The sequence below is a fragment of the Entelurus aequoreus genome, linkage group LG08, assembly GCF_033978785.1.
Source record: "Entelurus aequoreus isolate RoL-2023_Sb linkage group LG08, RoL_Eaeq_v1.1, whole genome shotgun sequence".
Lineage (NCBI taxonomy): Eukaryota > Metazoa > Chordata > Actinopteri > Syngnathiformes > Syngnathidae > Entelurus > Entelurus aequoreus.
In genome coordinates, this window is record NC_084738.1 from 72,760,301 (window position 1) to 72,777,847 (window position 17,547).

The 17,547-nt window shown below is 37.0% G+C and overlaps 1 protein-coding gene across 1 annotated transcript in view; it reads left to right on the plus strand.

The window, feature by feature from the left end:
* LOC133655214 (kelch domain-containing protein 1-like) overlaps positions 1-14,313 on the plus strand; it is a 28,126-nt gene extending 13,813 nt beyond the window's left edge. The window contains exons 7-13 of the mRNA XM_062055181.1: positions 2,279-2,353; positions 2,447-2,505; positions 2,582-2,694; positions 5,010-5,082; positions 8,414-8,498; positions 13,848-13,927; positions 14,043-14,313. Coding sequence (XP_061911165.1) covers positions 2,279-2,353; positions 2,447-2,505; positions 2,582-2,694; positions 5,010-5,082; positions 8,414-8,498; positions 13,848-13,927; positions 14,043-14,166 — 609 coding nt within the window. The 3' untranslated portion in view covers positions 14,167-14,313. The remainder of the gene's footprint in view (positions 1-2,278; positions 2,354-2,446; positions 2,506-2,581; positions 2,695-5,009; positions 5,083-8,413; positions 8,499-13,847; positions 13,928-14,042) is intronic.
* Positions 14,314-17,547: the final 3,234 nt, after the last annotated feature.

A 17,547-nucleotide genomic window follows, 5' to 3' on the forward strand; every position in this document is an offset into this window, starting at 1 on the left:
AATGTAAAGGGCTTTTTTACAAATAAAATATATTATTATTATTATAACCTTTTAGTTGAATATTTAAACATTTATCCATGAAAATATGGGGAAGCTGTCGATGTTGTTTGACAGAGATGACATTGAGGGCTGCTCTCCAAAGGTCAAAACTTCATAAAATGACCAGTTGGTTGTGCTACACGACCGTAAAATGTTTCTTTTGCTAAAATTGTGCTGCTTTGAGCGCCCAAGGAGCACCGTGTAGGTTTCTCTTTAAGGGTTTCACACAACCATTCAACTCTTATCTCGAGGTACCATAAGTATCATTACAAAAATGGACATTAGTTCCAGAAGCTTCTTCACAGCTCCATCCATGGGCGCTAGTGCACAGGTGTCAAACTCAAGGCCCCGGGGCCAAAAAGCACCGTGTAGGTTTCTCTCCAAGTGTTTCACGGTACTGGTTTCACAGAACCATTAAAGTCTTATCTTGAGTTACCAAAAGTATCATTACAAAAATGGACATTAGTTCCACAAGCTTCTTTACAGCTCCATCCGTGGGAGCTAGCACACAGGTGTCAAACTCAAGGCCCCGGGGCAAAATCTGGGCCCCGTCGTGTCATTTAATTGGATAGGATCCAGCCTCACTTGGCCCCGTGTCAGGTTCAAACACTGATGACATCTATCAAACAGACAAGAAGCAAGGAATCATGCAGAGACAGAGTTCAATTTGGCCCAATGAGGAGAGACGTATGGGGCTGCACACTCGGTTACAATCGCCCACCACGCTCTGAGGCACAGCCCACGTGCTCCTCTATTTATTCGGGCGTCCCCTGGTTACATCACTGAGGCTGCTTCTGAAGGAAGGGGGGGTCATTTCAGCAGTTGGACACAATATATGATTATTCATGAAAACTCGTGATATCGCCCTGTCTCTGCTTTGTCTGCGTCACGGCACTCGATGTTCTGGACACAAACACTGATACGAGATGACTCGCGATCTTGCGCAGATAGAAAAGTACAACTTCAGCACAATTGATAATAACTATAGCAGGGGTCAGCAACCTTTTTGAAAGCAAGAGCTACTTCTTGGGTAGTGATTAATGCGAAGGGCTACCAGTTTGATACACACTTCAATAAATTGCCAGAAATAGCCAATTTGCTCAATTTACCTTTAACTCTATGTTATTATTAATAATTAATGATATTTACACTTAATTGAACGGTTTAAAAGAGGAGAAAACACGAAAAAAATTACAATTAAATTTTGAAACATAGTTTATCTTCAATTTCGACTCTTTAAAATTCAAAATTCAACCGAAAAAAAGAAGAGAAAAACTTTAAAAAATAATTTATGGAACATCATTAGTAATTTTTCCTGATTAAGATTAATTTTAGAATTTTGATGACATGTTTTAAATAGGTTAAAATCCAATCTACACTTTGTTAGAATATATAACAAATTGGACCAAGCTATATTTCTAACAAAGACAAATCATTATTTCTTCTAGATTTTCCAGAACAAAAATTTTAAAAGAAATTCAAAAGACTTTGAAATAAGATTTAAATTTGATTCTACAGATTTTCTAGATTTGCCAGAATAATTTTTTTGAATTTTAATCATAATAAGTTTGAAGAAATATGTCACAAATATTCTTCGTTGAAAAAACAGAAGCTAAAATGAAGAATTAAATTAAAATGTATTTATTATTCTTTACAATAAAAAAATACATTTACTTGAACATTGATTTAAATTGTCAGGAAAGAAGAGGAAGGAATTTAAAAGGTAAAAAGGTATATGTGTTTAAAAATCCTAAAATAATTTTTAAGGTTGTATTTTTTCTCTAAAATTGTCTTTCTGAAAGTTATAAGAAGCAAAGTAAAAAAAAAAATTGAATTTATTTAAACAAGTGAAGACCAAGTCTTTAAAATATTTTCTTGGATTTTCAAATTCTATTTGAGTTTTGTCTCTCTTAGAATTAAAAATGTTGAGCAAAGCGAGACCAGCTTGCTAGTAAATAAATACAATTTAAAAAATAGAGGCAGCTCACTGGTAAGTGAGCTATTTTTAGAACAGGCCAGCGGGCTACTCATCTGGTCCTTACGGGCTACCTGGTACCCGCGGGCACCGCGTTGGTGACCCCTGAACTATAGCAACGGCCTTTAAGCACAAGAGTCGTGTGATAACTTCCACATAATTATGCAACCCGACTTAACTATTACCGTGAAAATCAACACCTTTGCGCCTGAAACTAGAACGTTGAGGATGTGGGCGGTCCTAAAGTCTGCATGTGGTCCACAGGGTCCGGCGCCGGCCCACCGAGGCTGCCACGCCAGCAGCGTGTTGGGGAGCAAAGGTTACGTGTGTGGCGGCGTGGTGAGACTCCCATGATGCACCAGTGACAAACATCTGTGTATAAAACCTTTTCTTGTTGAGCATCCTCTTCCGGTGGCCTTCCATGTTCTGCAGGAAAGTGCCAAGCTGGACCTCTTCTGCCTGGACCTGAACCAGTGGACCTGGACTCAATTGTAACTGGCTCAGTCGCTGGCACTTTGACACTTTCATGTGTTCTTGACCCTTTCCTTTTTTCTTTTTTTTTCTTAGCGACTTCTCCTCGTCCTGCGCGCCCATGGGCCGCTCCGTGCACACCATGACGCCCACCTCCCAGCACACCCTGCTGGTGTTTGGCGGCCTGGGCGTGGACGGCAGCACCCTCAGTAGGTGTCGCCTCGCTTCTACGCCATGTTGCCAAAAGTATTCGGCCAGCCATCCAAATGACAATCACTAATCACTTGGCCCGGTGTATCAAATCCAGCACTTAGGCATGGAGACTGTTTCTACAAACATTGGTGAAAGAATGGGCCGCTTTCAGTGATTTCCAGCGTGGAACTGTCATAGGATGTCCTCGCTCCTAAATATTCCAAAGTCAACTTTATTCTAAGCAAAGTGAAGAGTTTGGGAACAGTCACTTGCTACAGAGCTCCAAACTTCCAATTAGCCCACGTACAGCACGCAGAGAGCTGCGTGGAATGGGGTTCCATGGCCGTGCGGCTGCATCTAAGCCATACATCAGCAAGTCCAATGCAGAGCGCGTCACCACTGGACTCGAGAGCGGTGGAGACGCCTTCTCTGGACTGATGAATCACACTTTTCCATCTGGCAACCCGATGGAGCAGTCTGGCTTTGGAGGTTGCCAGGAGGACGCTACATTTCCGACCGCATTGTGCCGGGTGTGAAATTTGGTGGAGGAGGAATTATGGTGTGGGGTTGGTTTTTCCAGGAGTTGGGCTTGGGCCCCTTAGTTCCAGTGAAAGGAACTTTGAATGTCCAGAGTCGGACCCGGGGTGGACCGCTCGCCTGTGCATCGGCTGGGGACATCTGCTGACCCGTCTCCGCTCCAGATGGTCTCCTGCTGGCCCCACTATGGACTGGACTCTCACACTATTATGTTAGATCCACTATGGACTGGACTCTCACACTATTATGTTAGATCCACTATGGACTGGACTCTCACTATTATGTTAGATCCACTATGGACTGGACTCTCACTATTATGTTAGATCCACTATGGAGTGGACTCCCACTATTATGTTAGATCCACTATGGACTGGACTCTCACACTATTATGTTAGATCCACTATGGACTGGACTCTCACTATTATGTTAGATCCACTATGGACTGGACTCTCACTATTATGTTAGATCCACTATGGACTGGACTCTCTCACTATTATGTTAGATCCACTATGGACTGGACTCTCTCACTATTATGTTAGATCCACTATGGCCTGGACTCTCACACTATTATGTTAGATCCACTATGGACTGGACTCTCACACTATTATGTTAGATCCACTATGGACTGGACTCTCTCACTATTATGTTAGATCCACTATGGACTGGACTCTCACTATTATGTTAGATCCACTATGGACTGGACTCTCACACTATTATGTTAGATCCACTATGGACTGGACTCACACTATTATGTTAGATCCACTATGGACTGGACTCTCACTATTATGTTAGATCCACTATGGACTGGACTCTCACACTATTAACTAGATCCACTATGGACTGGACTCTCACACTATTATGTTAGATCCACTATGGACTGGACTCTCACTATTATGTTAGATCCACTATGGACTGGACTCTCACACTATTATGTTAGATCCACTATGGACTGGACTCTCACACTATTATGTTAGATCCACTATGGACTGGACTCTCACTATTATGTTAGATCCACTATGGACTGGACTTTCACATATGCGGTCCTCTCCAAGGTTTCTCATAGTCATTCACATCGACGTCCCATTGGGGTTGTGAGTTTTTCCTTGCCCTTAGTGGGCTCTGTACTGCGGATGTCGTTGTGGCTTGGGCAGCCCCTTGAAACACTTGTGATTTAGGGCTATATAAATAAACGATTGATTGATTGATTGATTGATTGATTGATTGATTGATTGATTGATTGATTGATTGATTGATTGATTGATTGATTGATTGATTGATGAATGCTCCAGGATACCAAAACATTTTTGGACAATTCCATGCTCCCAACCTTGTGGGAACAGTTTGGCTCCTTCCTCTTCCAACATGACTGTGCACAAAGCAAGGTCCATAAAGACAAGGATGTGGATGAACTTGACTGGCCTGCACAGAGTCCTGACCAGAACACCTTTGGTATGAATTAGAACGGAGACTGAGAGCCAAACCTTCTCCACCTCACCAACGCGCTTTTGGAAGAATGGTGGACAATTGCTAGAAACACACCCGACAACCTTGTGGACAGCCTTCCCAGAAGAGTTGGAGCTGTAAAAGCTGCAAAAGGTGATATTGACCCCTATGGGTTAGGAATGGTATGGCACTTCAAGGTACATATGTGAGTCAAGGCAGGTGGCCAATCTTCTTGTACCTAATGAAGTGACTGTCCTGGCAGCTCGTCACTTCCTGCACAAAGTTGAAGGTCACGCGTGCACAAAACATGAAAACAAACCTTTTTTTTTTTTCCCCCCTCGATTGTTTGCAGACGACGCCTGGCAGTTTGACACGCTCACACGAGAGTGGCGGGAGATAACACACCCGCACAAGGACAAGCCCAGGTAGGACACCCGGGCTTTCATTTCTCTTTGTTTTATGGAATCACAACAATGCGTGACTTATACAGTAGAGTTTAAAAGAGGCCACTTTAAAGAAGTGACTTATACAGTAGAGTTTAAACGAGGCCACTTTAAAGAAGTGACTTATACAGTAGAGTTTAAAAGAGGCCACTTTAAAGAAGTGACTTATACAGTAGAGTTTAAAAGAGGCCACTTTAAAGAAGTGACATATACAGTAGAGTTTAAAAGAGGCCACTTTAAAGAAGTGACATATACAGTAGAGTTTAAAAGAGGCCACTTTAAAGAAGTGACGTATACAGTAGAATTTAAAAGAAGTGATGTATACAGTACAGTTTAAAAGAGGCCACTTTAAAGAAGTGACATATACAGTAGAGTTTGAAAGAGGCCACTTTAAAGAAGTGACATATACAGTAGAGTTTGAAAGAGGCCACTTTAAAGAAGTGACATATACAGTAGAGTTTAAAAGAGGCCACTTTAAAGAAGTGACGTAAACAGTAGAGTTTAAAAGAGGCCACTTTAAAGAGGTGACGTATACAGTAGAGTTTAAAAGAGGCCACTTTAAAGAGGTGACTTATACAGTAGAATTTAAAAGAAGTGACGTATACAGTACAGTTTAAAAGAGGCCACTTTAAAGAAGTGACATATACAGTAGAGTTTAAAAGAGGCCACTTTAAAGAAGTGACATATACAGTAGTTTAAAAGAGGCCACTTTAAAGAAGTGACGTATACAGTAGAGTTTAAAAGAGGCCACTTTAAAGAGGTGACGTATACAGTAGAGTTTAAAAGAGGCCACTTTAAAGAAGTGACATATACAGTAGAGTTTAAAAGAGGCCACTTTAAAGAAGTGACGTATACAGTAGAATTTAAAAGAAGTGACGTATACAGTACAGTTTAAAAGAGGCCACTTTAAAGAGGTGACGTATACAGTACAGTTTAAAAGAGGCCACTTTAAAGAAGTGACATATACAGTAGAGTTTAAAAGAGGCCAATTTAAAGAAGTGACTTATACAGTAGAGTTTAAAAGAGGCCACTTTAAAGAAGTGACATATACAGTAGAGTTTAAAAGAGGCCACTTTAAAGAAGTGACATATACAGTAGAGTTTAAAAGAGGCCACTTTAAAGAAGTGACATATACAGTAGAGTTTAAAAGAGGCCACTTTAAAGAAGTGACTTATACAGTAGAGTTTAAAAGAGGCCACTTTAAAGAAGTGACATATACAGTAGAGTTTAAAAGAGGCCACTTTAAAGAAGTGACATATACAGTAGAGTTTAAAAGAGGCCACTTTAAAGAAGTGACATATACAGTAGAGTTTAAAAGAGGCCACTTTAAAGAAGTGACATATACAGTAGAGTTTAAAAGAGGCCACTTTAAAGAAGTGACATATACAGTAGAGTTTAAAAGAGGCCACTTTAAAGAAGTGACATATACAGTAGAGTTTAAAAGAGGCCACTTTAAAGAAGTGACATATACAATAGAGTTTAAAAGAGGCCACTTTAAAGAGGTGACATATACAGTAGAGTTTAAAAGAGGCCACTTTAAAGAACCACTTTGGATGTGGTTTTACTCAAGTGGACAACAAGACGGCGTCTTAAGTGCAGGAAATATCTTTTTACTGGTGAAAGTGACTAGCAGTATCGCACCAACATGAAGTTGATATCAAAGAGGAAGAGACCACGTCACACTGACACAGCAGACAACATAAACACAACATAGACACAACATAGACACAACATAGACACGACATAGACGCGACATAGACGCGACATAGACACAACATAGACACACGATGGGAATAACGACCAACAACTCAATGACATGACAAACTTGCCATCCAAACAATACCCCGTTTGTTGACAAGATTACCGCCATGGAAGCACACCCAATCTCTTTATGAAGCGGAGGTAACACAATCCGGCGAAAAGACACAAAAGAGCCGACAAAAAAGCTAAACTCTTGTCGAAAACCTCGATGACATCACTTGGCAACAGGCCCCGCCTTTTAAAGGCACAGACACACCCACACTGTGCTCTACATGGAAGATCTTTCAACTGCAGATGGCAGATATTTGAAGTCACTCCTTTACCTACTAATTATATTTAAGAGTACTTATGTTATTTAAATTACTTTTTTTGGTTCTGTAGCTAATTACTTTGGTTACATATACAGTATGTTTTAAGATGAGATGTTATTGCACACAACATATACATATACATATACATATACATATACATAACATATACATAACATATACATATACATAACATATACATAACATATACATAACATATACATATACATAACACATACATATACATAAACATATACATAACATATACATAACATATACATAACATATACATAACATATACATAACATATACATATACATAACATATACATAACATATACATATACATAACATATACATATACATATACATATACATAACATATACATAACATATACATATACATAACATATACATATACATAACACATACATATACATAAACATATACATAACATATACATAACATATACATATACATAACATATACATAACATATACATAACATATACATATACATATAGATAACATATACATAACATATACATAACATATACATAACATATACATAACATATACATAACATATACATAACATATACATAACATATACATAACATATACATAACATATACATAACATATACATAACATATACATAACATATACATAACATATACATATACATAACATATAGATAACATATACATAACATATACATAACATATACATATAGATAACATATACATAACATATACATAACATATACATATAGATAACATATACATAACATATACATAACATATACATAACATATACATAACATATACATAACATATACATAACATATACATAACATATACATAACATATACATAACATATAGATAACATATACATAACATATACATAACATATACATAACATATCCAGTATGTTTGAAGATGAGATTATTCTGCAGGCCAATTAAAGAAAAAGAAAACCACTCGGTTGTTCCTCTGTGACCTCGTCCAAAGGAGACGTCCCACAGCGGTGTTGGTAATGATTGTTGTCAACAATCATTACCAAGTAGGTCCCAGGTGTGAGAGAATGGTTGCCATGGTTACAAAGGCCGCATGTAACCAGAGCGGATAAAGATCGCGTCAGGCGAAAGTTGCACGTCCTGCTCGACCAGCGGCAATGAGACCATACGGCGCCATGTGATACCGCTAATGTACTAACGTGCCCCTCCCCCCCCCCCCCCCCTCCAGGGTGTGGCACACGGCCTGCCTGGGACGCGATGACGACGTCGTGGTCTTCGGAGGAAGCAGCGACCAGCCCGTCGGCATGGATTCAGTATGTCAGCCTTTTTTTTTTTTTTTATCCATCCATCCATCTTCTTCCGCTTATTTGAGGTCGGGTCGCGGGGGCAGCAGCCTAAGCAGGGAAGCCCAGACTTCCTTCTCCAACATTTTGAATCCCACAAAGCCAATATTGGTCAATAATATTCACATTTCAAACTCATGATTTAAAAAAAAAAAAAAAAAAAAAAAAAATTAAAAAATTAAAATTAAAATTTTTTTAAAAAAAATACAAAAAAAAAAAAATATACAAAAAAAATATATATTTAAAAAAGACGGTAAGAAGCCTTTTTTTAAAGCATGAGTTTGAAATGTGAATATTATTGAACAATTTTGGCTTTGTGGGATCCAAAATGTTCATAAGACTCAAAGTTGAATATTTAAGTGTCAGTTTTGGGGACATTATTATGCGGCAAGGCAACTTTATTTATATAGCACGTTCACAACAATGTTTAAATTGGGCCAAAGTGCTTCACAGGTTAAAAAGCATAGAGGGAAAAAAAACAAAAAAACAATGAATGAGGTAAACAAGAGTGCAAAAGCAATACGGTAAAAGGGTTCGAATAAAAAGTAAAATTGCAAGATAAAAATAATGAAATAATAAAATTGCGACAAATTGGAAAAAAAAACTAAAGCGAAGGGGGGTTGGGGGGGACTAGAAATAATAATAATAGATTTTATTTGCAAAAAGCACTTTATATTGAGTAAACAATCTCAAAGTGCTACAGTGTATTACATTTTTTTTAAATAAATAAAAAGATAAAAAAATAAATAAAAATAAAAACTAGAACAGCCAAATAGCTATAACTAGTATGCATATATTTAAAAAAATAATAATAATATTTTTTTTTTTTTAAAGGGCTTTTAAGCCTTTTTTAAAAGCATCCCCAGTCTGTGGTGCCCTCAGGTGGTCAGGGAAAGCGTTCCACAGACTGGGAGCGGCGGCGCAGAAAGCCCGGTCTCCCGTTGTTCGTAGCTTTGTCCTCGGAGGTTGGAGGAGGTTAGCCTGTCCGGAGCGGAGGTGTGGTGTGGAGGATTTGGGGGTGAGCAGTTCTTTGAGGTAAAGGGGGGTATTTCACTGGTGGGTTAGTAGGGAGACTTTGTATTCAATCCTGAGTGGAACAGGAAGCCAGTGAAGGGATTTGAGAGTTGGTGTGATGTGGTCATATTTCAAATGGTGGCCTGGTGGGCGGGCTCAGCTCCGGTGAGAAGAGGTCTTAGGTCTTAGGTCTTAAGAAGGGTGTTGAAGACCCCCAGGCTCTGGGCTGACCTAATGTGGAGGGGAAGACTGTTCCAGAGCTCTTAGGGGCGGCAACAGAGAAGGTTCTGTCCCCGAGTTTGTGGCTTTTATGCAAACTAAAGAAACTGAGAGCCAAGACCCCTGCCAGGCTCTTGGGGGGTGGATTTGTCTCTGCGGGTGGAGGCGGGGCACAAGTTGAAGAAGCTTGGTAACATAGTAAACCTGAATCAGCCCCACAATCTAATGCTCCTTATCCCAGTTCTGACATGAGATCCGCTCATACCTTTTTCTCGGGGTATGTTGCTAGCTGGTGAACTAGCCAACAATTACATAACATGAGTACTAACTTTCTCCTGTCACTTTTGTTTTTAACATGTCAAAAGACATTCTTTTTTTTCATCTCATTGTTCTGTCCTGTAACCTAGTCTTAGTCTGTCAAAGATGAATGTGTTTTGTAACAAAGGTGTATCTATCAACAGCACCCGGTGCTCGTTGAGAAGAGCAATGCTTGTTTTCAATAGATTTGGTCTCAAATCGCCTTTTTTTTTAAAGAGCAGCATCTTGTGGGCGCTGATTGATCGCTAAATATAGCAACAATGTTGCTAAGTTGGCAACACTGATCCCTCCGGCTCAGTCTTCTTATTCTCTGGCAGATCAGGAACGTTGTGTGTTTTGAGCGAGGTTAAAAGTTAAGTAAAAGTAGCAATGATTGTCACACACACACTAGGTGTGGCGAAATTATTCTCTGCATTTGACCCATCACCCTTGTTCACTCCCTGGGAGGTGAGGGGAGCAGTGAGCAGCAGCGGTGGCCGCGCCCGGGGATCGTTTTTTGGTGATTTAACCCCCAATTCCAAACCTTGATGCTGAGTGCCAAGCAGGGAGGTAATGGCTCCCATTTTTATAGTCTTTGGTATGACTCGGCCGGGGTTTGAACTCACGACCTACCCATCTCAGGGCGGACACTCTAACCACTAGGCCACTGAGCTAAAATGAGTTTAACACACCTGCGCTCGATTCTTCTGCCTTCGGTATTACAGTAATCCACCCACCGGTATAGCTCGGTTGGGCCACTTTGGTCTCCTTTAGGCCACACCCTCTTCATCACATCAGCAGATACGCTCGCATTCAACTTTACAGTTTGGACCTTTTTTTTAAAAAATTGCAAAAAAATCCTTTAATACTGCGGTATCCAAAGAACTGGTGCACACTTTACAAAGTTTGGACCTTTTTAAAAAAATAAAAATAAAAAATAAAATAAAAAAGTGCTAAAAAATCCTCTAATACTGCGGTATCCAAAGAACTGGTGCACACTTTACAAAGTTTGGACCTTTTTAAAAAAATAAAAATAAAAAATAAAATAAAAAAGTGCTAAAAAATCCTCTAATACTGCGGTATCCAAAGAACTGGTGCACACTTTACAAAGTTTGGACCTTTTTTTTTTTTTTTTAAAGTGCTAAAAAATCCTCTAATACTGCGGTGTCCAAAGAACTGGCACACACTTTACAAAGTTTGGACCTTTTTAAAAAAATAAAAATAAAAAATAAAATAAAAAGTGCTAAAAAATCCTCTAATACTGCGGTATCCAAAGAACTGGCGCACACTTTACAAAGTTTGGACCTTTTTTTTTTTTTAAAAAGTGCTAAAAAAATCCTCTAATACTGCGGTATCCAAAGAACTAGTGCACACTTTACAAAGTTTGGACCTTTTTTTTTTTCTTTTTTTTTAAAGTGCTAAAAATTCCTCTAATACTGCGGTGTCCAAAGAACTGGCACACACTTTACAAAGTTTGAACCTTTTTAAAAAAATAAAAATAAAAAATAAAATAAAAAAGTGCTAAAAAATCCTCTAATACTGCGGTATCCAAAGAACTGGTGCACACTTTACAAAGTTTGGACCTTCTTTTTTTTTTTTTTTTAAAGTGCTAAAAAAAATCCTCTAATACTGCGGTGTCCAAAGAACTGGCGCACACTTTACAAAATTTGGACCTTTTTTTTTTTAAATAAAAAAGTGCTAAAAAATCCTCTAATACTGCGGTGTCCAAAGAACTGGTGCACACTTTACAAAGTTTGGACCTTCTTTTTTTTTTTTTTTAAAAGTGCTAAAAAAAATCCTCTAATACTGCGGTGTCCAAAGAACTGGCACACACTTTACAAAGTTTGGACCTTTTTAAAAAAAAAAAAAAAAAAAATGTGCTAAAAAATCCTCTAATACTGTGGTGTCCGAAGAACTGGCACACACTTTACAAAGTTTGGACCTTTTTTTTTTTTTAAATTTAAAAATGTTCTAAAAAATCCTATAATACTGCGGTGTCCAAAGAACTGGCGCACACTTTACAAAGTTTGGACCTTTTTAAAAAAAAAAAAAAAAAAGTGCTAGAAAATCCTCTAATACTGCGGTGTCCGAAGAACTGGCGCACACTTTACAAAGTTAGGACCTTTTTTAAAAAAATAATAATAATCTTTTTAAATTAAAAAAAATCCTAATACTGCAGTGTCCAAAGAACTGGCACACACTTTACAAAGTTAGGACCTTTTTTAAAAAAATAATAATAATCTTTTTAAATTAAAAAAAATCCTAATACTGCAGTGTCCAAAGAACTGGCACACACTTTACAAAGTTTGGACCTTTTTTTTAAAAAAATGTTTTAAAAATGTGCTAAAAAATCCTTTAATACAAAGAACTGGCACTCACTTTACAAAGTTTGGACGTTTGTTTTTTTTTAAAAAAAAACTGCAAAAAAATCCTAATACTGTGGTGTCCAAAGAACTGGCACACATTTTACAAAGTTTGGATCTTTTAAAAAATAATGTAAAAGTGCTAAAAAAAATCCTCTAATACTGTGGTGTCCAAAGAACTGGTGCACACTTTACAAAGTTTGGACCTTTTTTAAAAAATAAAAATAAAAATCTGCAAAAAAATCCTAATACTGCGGTGTCCAAAGAACTGGTGCACACTTTACAAATTTTGGACCTTTTTTTTTTTTAAAAGTGCTAAAAAATCCTCTAATACTGCGGTGTCCGAAGAACTGGCGCACACTTTACAAAGTTAGGACCTTTTTTAAAATAAAAATGTAAAAAAAAAAATGCAAAAAAATCCTAATACTGCGGTGTCCAAAGAACTGGCACACACTTTACAAAGTTTGGACCTTTTAAAAAAAATAATAATATAAGTGCTAAAAAGTCCTTTAATACTGTGGTGTCCAAAGAACTGGTGCACACTTTACAAAGTTTGGACCTTTTTAAAAAAAAAAGTGCTAAAAAAATCCCCTAATACTGCAGTGTCCGACGAACTGGCACACACTTTACAAAGTTAGGACCTTTTTTTTTAAAAAAAAAAAAAAAATTTAAATAAAAAAAAATCCTAATACTGCGGTGTCCAAAGAACTGGCACACACTTTACAAAGTTTGGACCTTTTTTTTAAAAAACATTTTTTTAAATGTGCTAAAAATCCTTTAGTACAAAGAACTGGCGCTCACTTTACAAAGTTTGGACCTTTTTAAAAAAAAAAAAAAAAATTAAATTAAAAAAAATCCTAATACTGTGGTGTCCAAAGAACTGGCACACACTTTACAAAGTTTGGATCTTTTAAAAAATTAAAAAGTGCTAAAATAATCCTCTAATACTGTGGTGTCCAAAGAACTGTTGCACACTTTACAAAGTTTGGACCTTTTTAAAAAAAAAAAAAAAATCTGCTAAAAAATCCTCTAATACTGCGGTGTTCAAAGAACTGGTGCACACTTTACAAAGTTTGGACCTTTTTTAAAATAAAAAAAAAGTGCTAAAAAGTCCTCTAATACTGCACAGTCAATACACGCTAAACCAACAAAACATCTTAGCTTTTCTTATAGCTGACCAAGCAGATTAGTGTCATCTAATCAGTGTTTTTGTTACAATATGCCAAGGAGCAACTGGACTTGAAGGAGCGTCAAGTTCTGCTGTGGTCAATAAAGATGTTCTTAGCTTCAAAAGTATCGGGACTGGCCTGTGAATGATCACGGGCTGGACACATTTAGTAAACAATCATCAAATTACAACGCTTTTTTAGGACTTCCTGTCGCTGTCCCAATACTTTAGGTGACATCATGGCCTTGTCGTTGCTAGGTAACCGTGCTGATGTCGCGGCCCAAGCACCACTGCCGAGACGTCTTCGTCTTCCAGACGCAGCCGTACTCCCTCTTCAGGTATGTTGCAGGTGGAAGGGGCGGGGCTTGTGTTGGAGGAAGACACACACACATACACACACACACACATACACACACACACTGGCAGTGTGGTTGTCTCCCCCCCCCCCTCCAGGTTGTGTGTGGACTTCCTGGGGAGGAACTCTGAGCGAGTGGGCGCACGTCTGGCCTGGTTGCCAACGAAACTGCGCCACAAAGTGGAGAAGAGAGTCGCCTTCTTCTCGCCGGCGGCGTCTTGAAGTCGGCGGTTTGGGAGGATTTAAAAAAAACTTCCAACGGTGCTCCAACGTTTTTAAAACTAAAGTGAAAGTTCTTATTTTTTAACGTGTCGTATTTTATCTGCCAAATGTTTTCACCTTTTGAATAAAGTTGTTGATTTTGTTCTACTTAAATGTTTGGAGTGGTTTATTTCACACTGCAAAAAGTGAAATGTAAGTAAGAGGAAATATCTCAAATAAGGCTATTTGCTTATTTTCTGTCTGATAAGATCATTCTTCTCACTAAGCAGATTTGATGTTAGAGTGTTTTACTTGTTTTAAGTGTTTTGGTCCTAAATGATCTCAGTAAGATATTACAGCTTGTTGCTGAGATGTGATGAGCTATATTGAGTAAAACATGCTGCGGCCGTGCAAGTCCCGGGATGACATGTTTTAAAAAGGTTAAAATCCAATCTACACTTTTTTAGAATATATAACAAATTGGACCAAGCTATATTTCTAACAAAGACAAATCATTATTTCTTCTAGATTTTCCAGAACAAAAATGTTAAAAGAAATTCAAAAGACTTTGAAATAAGATTTAAATGTGATTCTACAGATTTTCTAGATTTGCCAGAATTTTTTTTAAAAATTTTAATCATAAGTTTTAAAGAAATATTTCACAAATATTCTTCGTCGAAAAAACAGAAGCTAAAATGAAGAATTAAATCAAAATGTATTTATTATTCTTTACAATAAAAACAATACATTTACCTGAACATTGATTTAAATTGTCAGGAAAGAAGAGGAAGGAATTTAAAAAGGTAAAAAGGTATATGTGTTTAAAAATCCTAAAATCCTTTTTAATGTTGTATTTTTTTCTCTAAAATTGTCTTTCTGAAAGTTATAAGAAGCAAAGTAAAAAAAATGACTTAAACCAAGCCTTTAAAATATTTTCTTGGATTATCAAATTCTATTTGAGTTTTGTCTCTTAGAATTAAAAATGTCGGGCAAAGCGAGACCAGCTTGCTAGTAAATAAATACAATTTAAAAAATAGAGGCAGCTCACTGGTAAGTGCTGCTATTTGAGCTATTTTTAGAACAGGCCAGCGGGCTACTCATCTGGTCCTTACGGGCGACCGCGTTGGTGACCCCTGCCTTAAAATAAGTATATTCTCACTAATAACTGTACTACTATAGGAGTATGTATTTTCTATTGTTTTATTGTAAATAAAACAGCAAAGTCCATTTGGCTGTCATCTGTTTTAAATATAAGACAATTGTGTCAAAATCATGATTTTTTTTTCATGTTTGAAATAAATGACTTTAAAAAGTAGTTTTCTACTTGTGAGTGTTGATGACACAGCTTTGCAACAGTTGATATTCTAGTTTCAAGCATGTTTTACTCAATATAGCTCATCAAATCTCAGCAACAAGCTGGAATATCTTACTGACATCATTTAGGACCAAAACACTTAAAACAAGTAAAACACTCTAACATCAAATCTTATGTATGGCCGCACAAGTCCCGGGATGCCCAAAATGTCCATAACACACCCAGCCGAGTCCCACGGGGAGGGGGGGGGGGGGGGGATAAAAGTTGGAAAAGTCAGCAAAAGTCCCAAAAATGTTCAAAATACCTACCCAGGTTCGAGTCACGCATGGAGTGCCACAAGTCTTAGGACTTGTGGCACTCGAACCCGGGTGTGATTTTTAAACATTTTACCGACTATTCTCCCCGCCTTCCCGTGGGACTTTACTCGGCGCGTCTTGGACATTTTGGGCATCCCGGCCGGGGGCGGGACTTGTGGGACTCGAACCTGGGTAGGTATTTTGAACATTTTTGGGACTTTTGCCGATTTTTCCAACTTTTATCCCCCCCCCCTCCCCGTGGGACTCGGCTGGGTGTGTTATGGACATTTTGGGCATCCCGGGACTTGTGCGGCCATACATAAGATTTGATGTTAGAGTGTTTTACTTGTTTTAAGTGTTTTGGTCCTAAATGATGTCAGTAAGATATTCCAGCTTGTTGCTGAGATTTGATGAGCTATATTGAGTAAAACATGCTTGAAACTAGAATATCAACTGTTGCAAAGCTGTGTCATCAACACTCACAAGTAGAAAACTACTTTTTTAAAGTCATTTATTTCAAACATTAAAAAAAATCATGATTTTGACACAATTGTCTTATATTTAAAACAGATGACAGCCAAATTGACTTTGCTGTTTTATTTACAATAAAACAATAGAAAATACATACTCCTATAGTAGTACAGTTATTAGTGAGAATATACTTATTTTAAGGCAGGGGTCACCAACGCGGTCGCCCGTAAGGACCAGATGAGTAGCCCGCTGGCCTGTTCTAAAAATAGCTCAAATAGCAGCACTTACCAGTGAGCTGCCTCTATTTTTTAAATTGTATTTATTTACTAGCAAGCTGGTCTCGCTTTGCCCGACATTTTTACTTCTAAGAGAGACAAAACTCAAATAGAATTTGAAAATCCAAGAAAATATTTTAAAGACTTGGTTTAAGTCTTTTTTTTTTTTTACTTTGCTTCTTATAACTTTCAGAAAGACAATTTTAGAGAAAAAATACAACCTTAAAAAGGATTTTAAGATTTTTAAACACATATACCTTTTTACCTTTTTAATTCCTTCCTCTTCTTTCCTGACAATTTAAATCAATGTTCAGGTAAATGTATTGTTTTTATTGTAAAGAATAAATACATTTTAATTTAATTCTTCATTTTAGCTTCAGTTTTTTCGACAAAGAATATTTGTGACATATTTCTTTAAAACTTATTATGATTAAAAAATTTTTTAAAAATTCTGGCAAATCTAGAAAATCTGTAGAATCACATTGAAATCTTATTTCAAAGTCTTTTGAATTTCTTTTAACATTTTTGTTCTGTAAAATCTACAAGAAATAATGATTTGTCTTTGTTAGAAATATAGCTTGGTCCAATTTATTATATATTCTAAAAAAGTGTAGATTGCATTTTAACCTATTTAAAACATGCCATCAAAATTCTAAAATTAATCTTAATCAGGAAAAAATGATGTTCCATACATTTTTTTTTTCATTTTTTTTTTTAAAAGATTCGAATTAGCTAGTTTCTCTTCTTTTTTTCCGTTGAATTTTGAATTTTAAAGAGTCGAAATTGAAGATAAACTATGTTTCAAAATTAATTGTCATTTTTTTTTCGTGTTTTCTCTTCTTTTAAACCGTTCAATTAAGTGTAAATATCATTAATTATTAATAATAACATAGAGTTAAAGGTAAATTGAGCAAATTGGCTATTTCTGGCAATTTATTGAAGTGTGTATCAAACTGGTAGCCCTTCGCATTAATCACTACCCAAGAAGTAGCTCTTAGTTTCAAAAAGGTTGGTGACCCCTGTTTTCAGGTATTTTTGGGTTCAT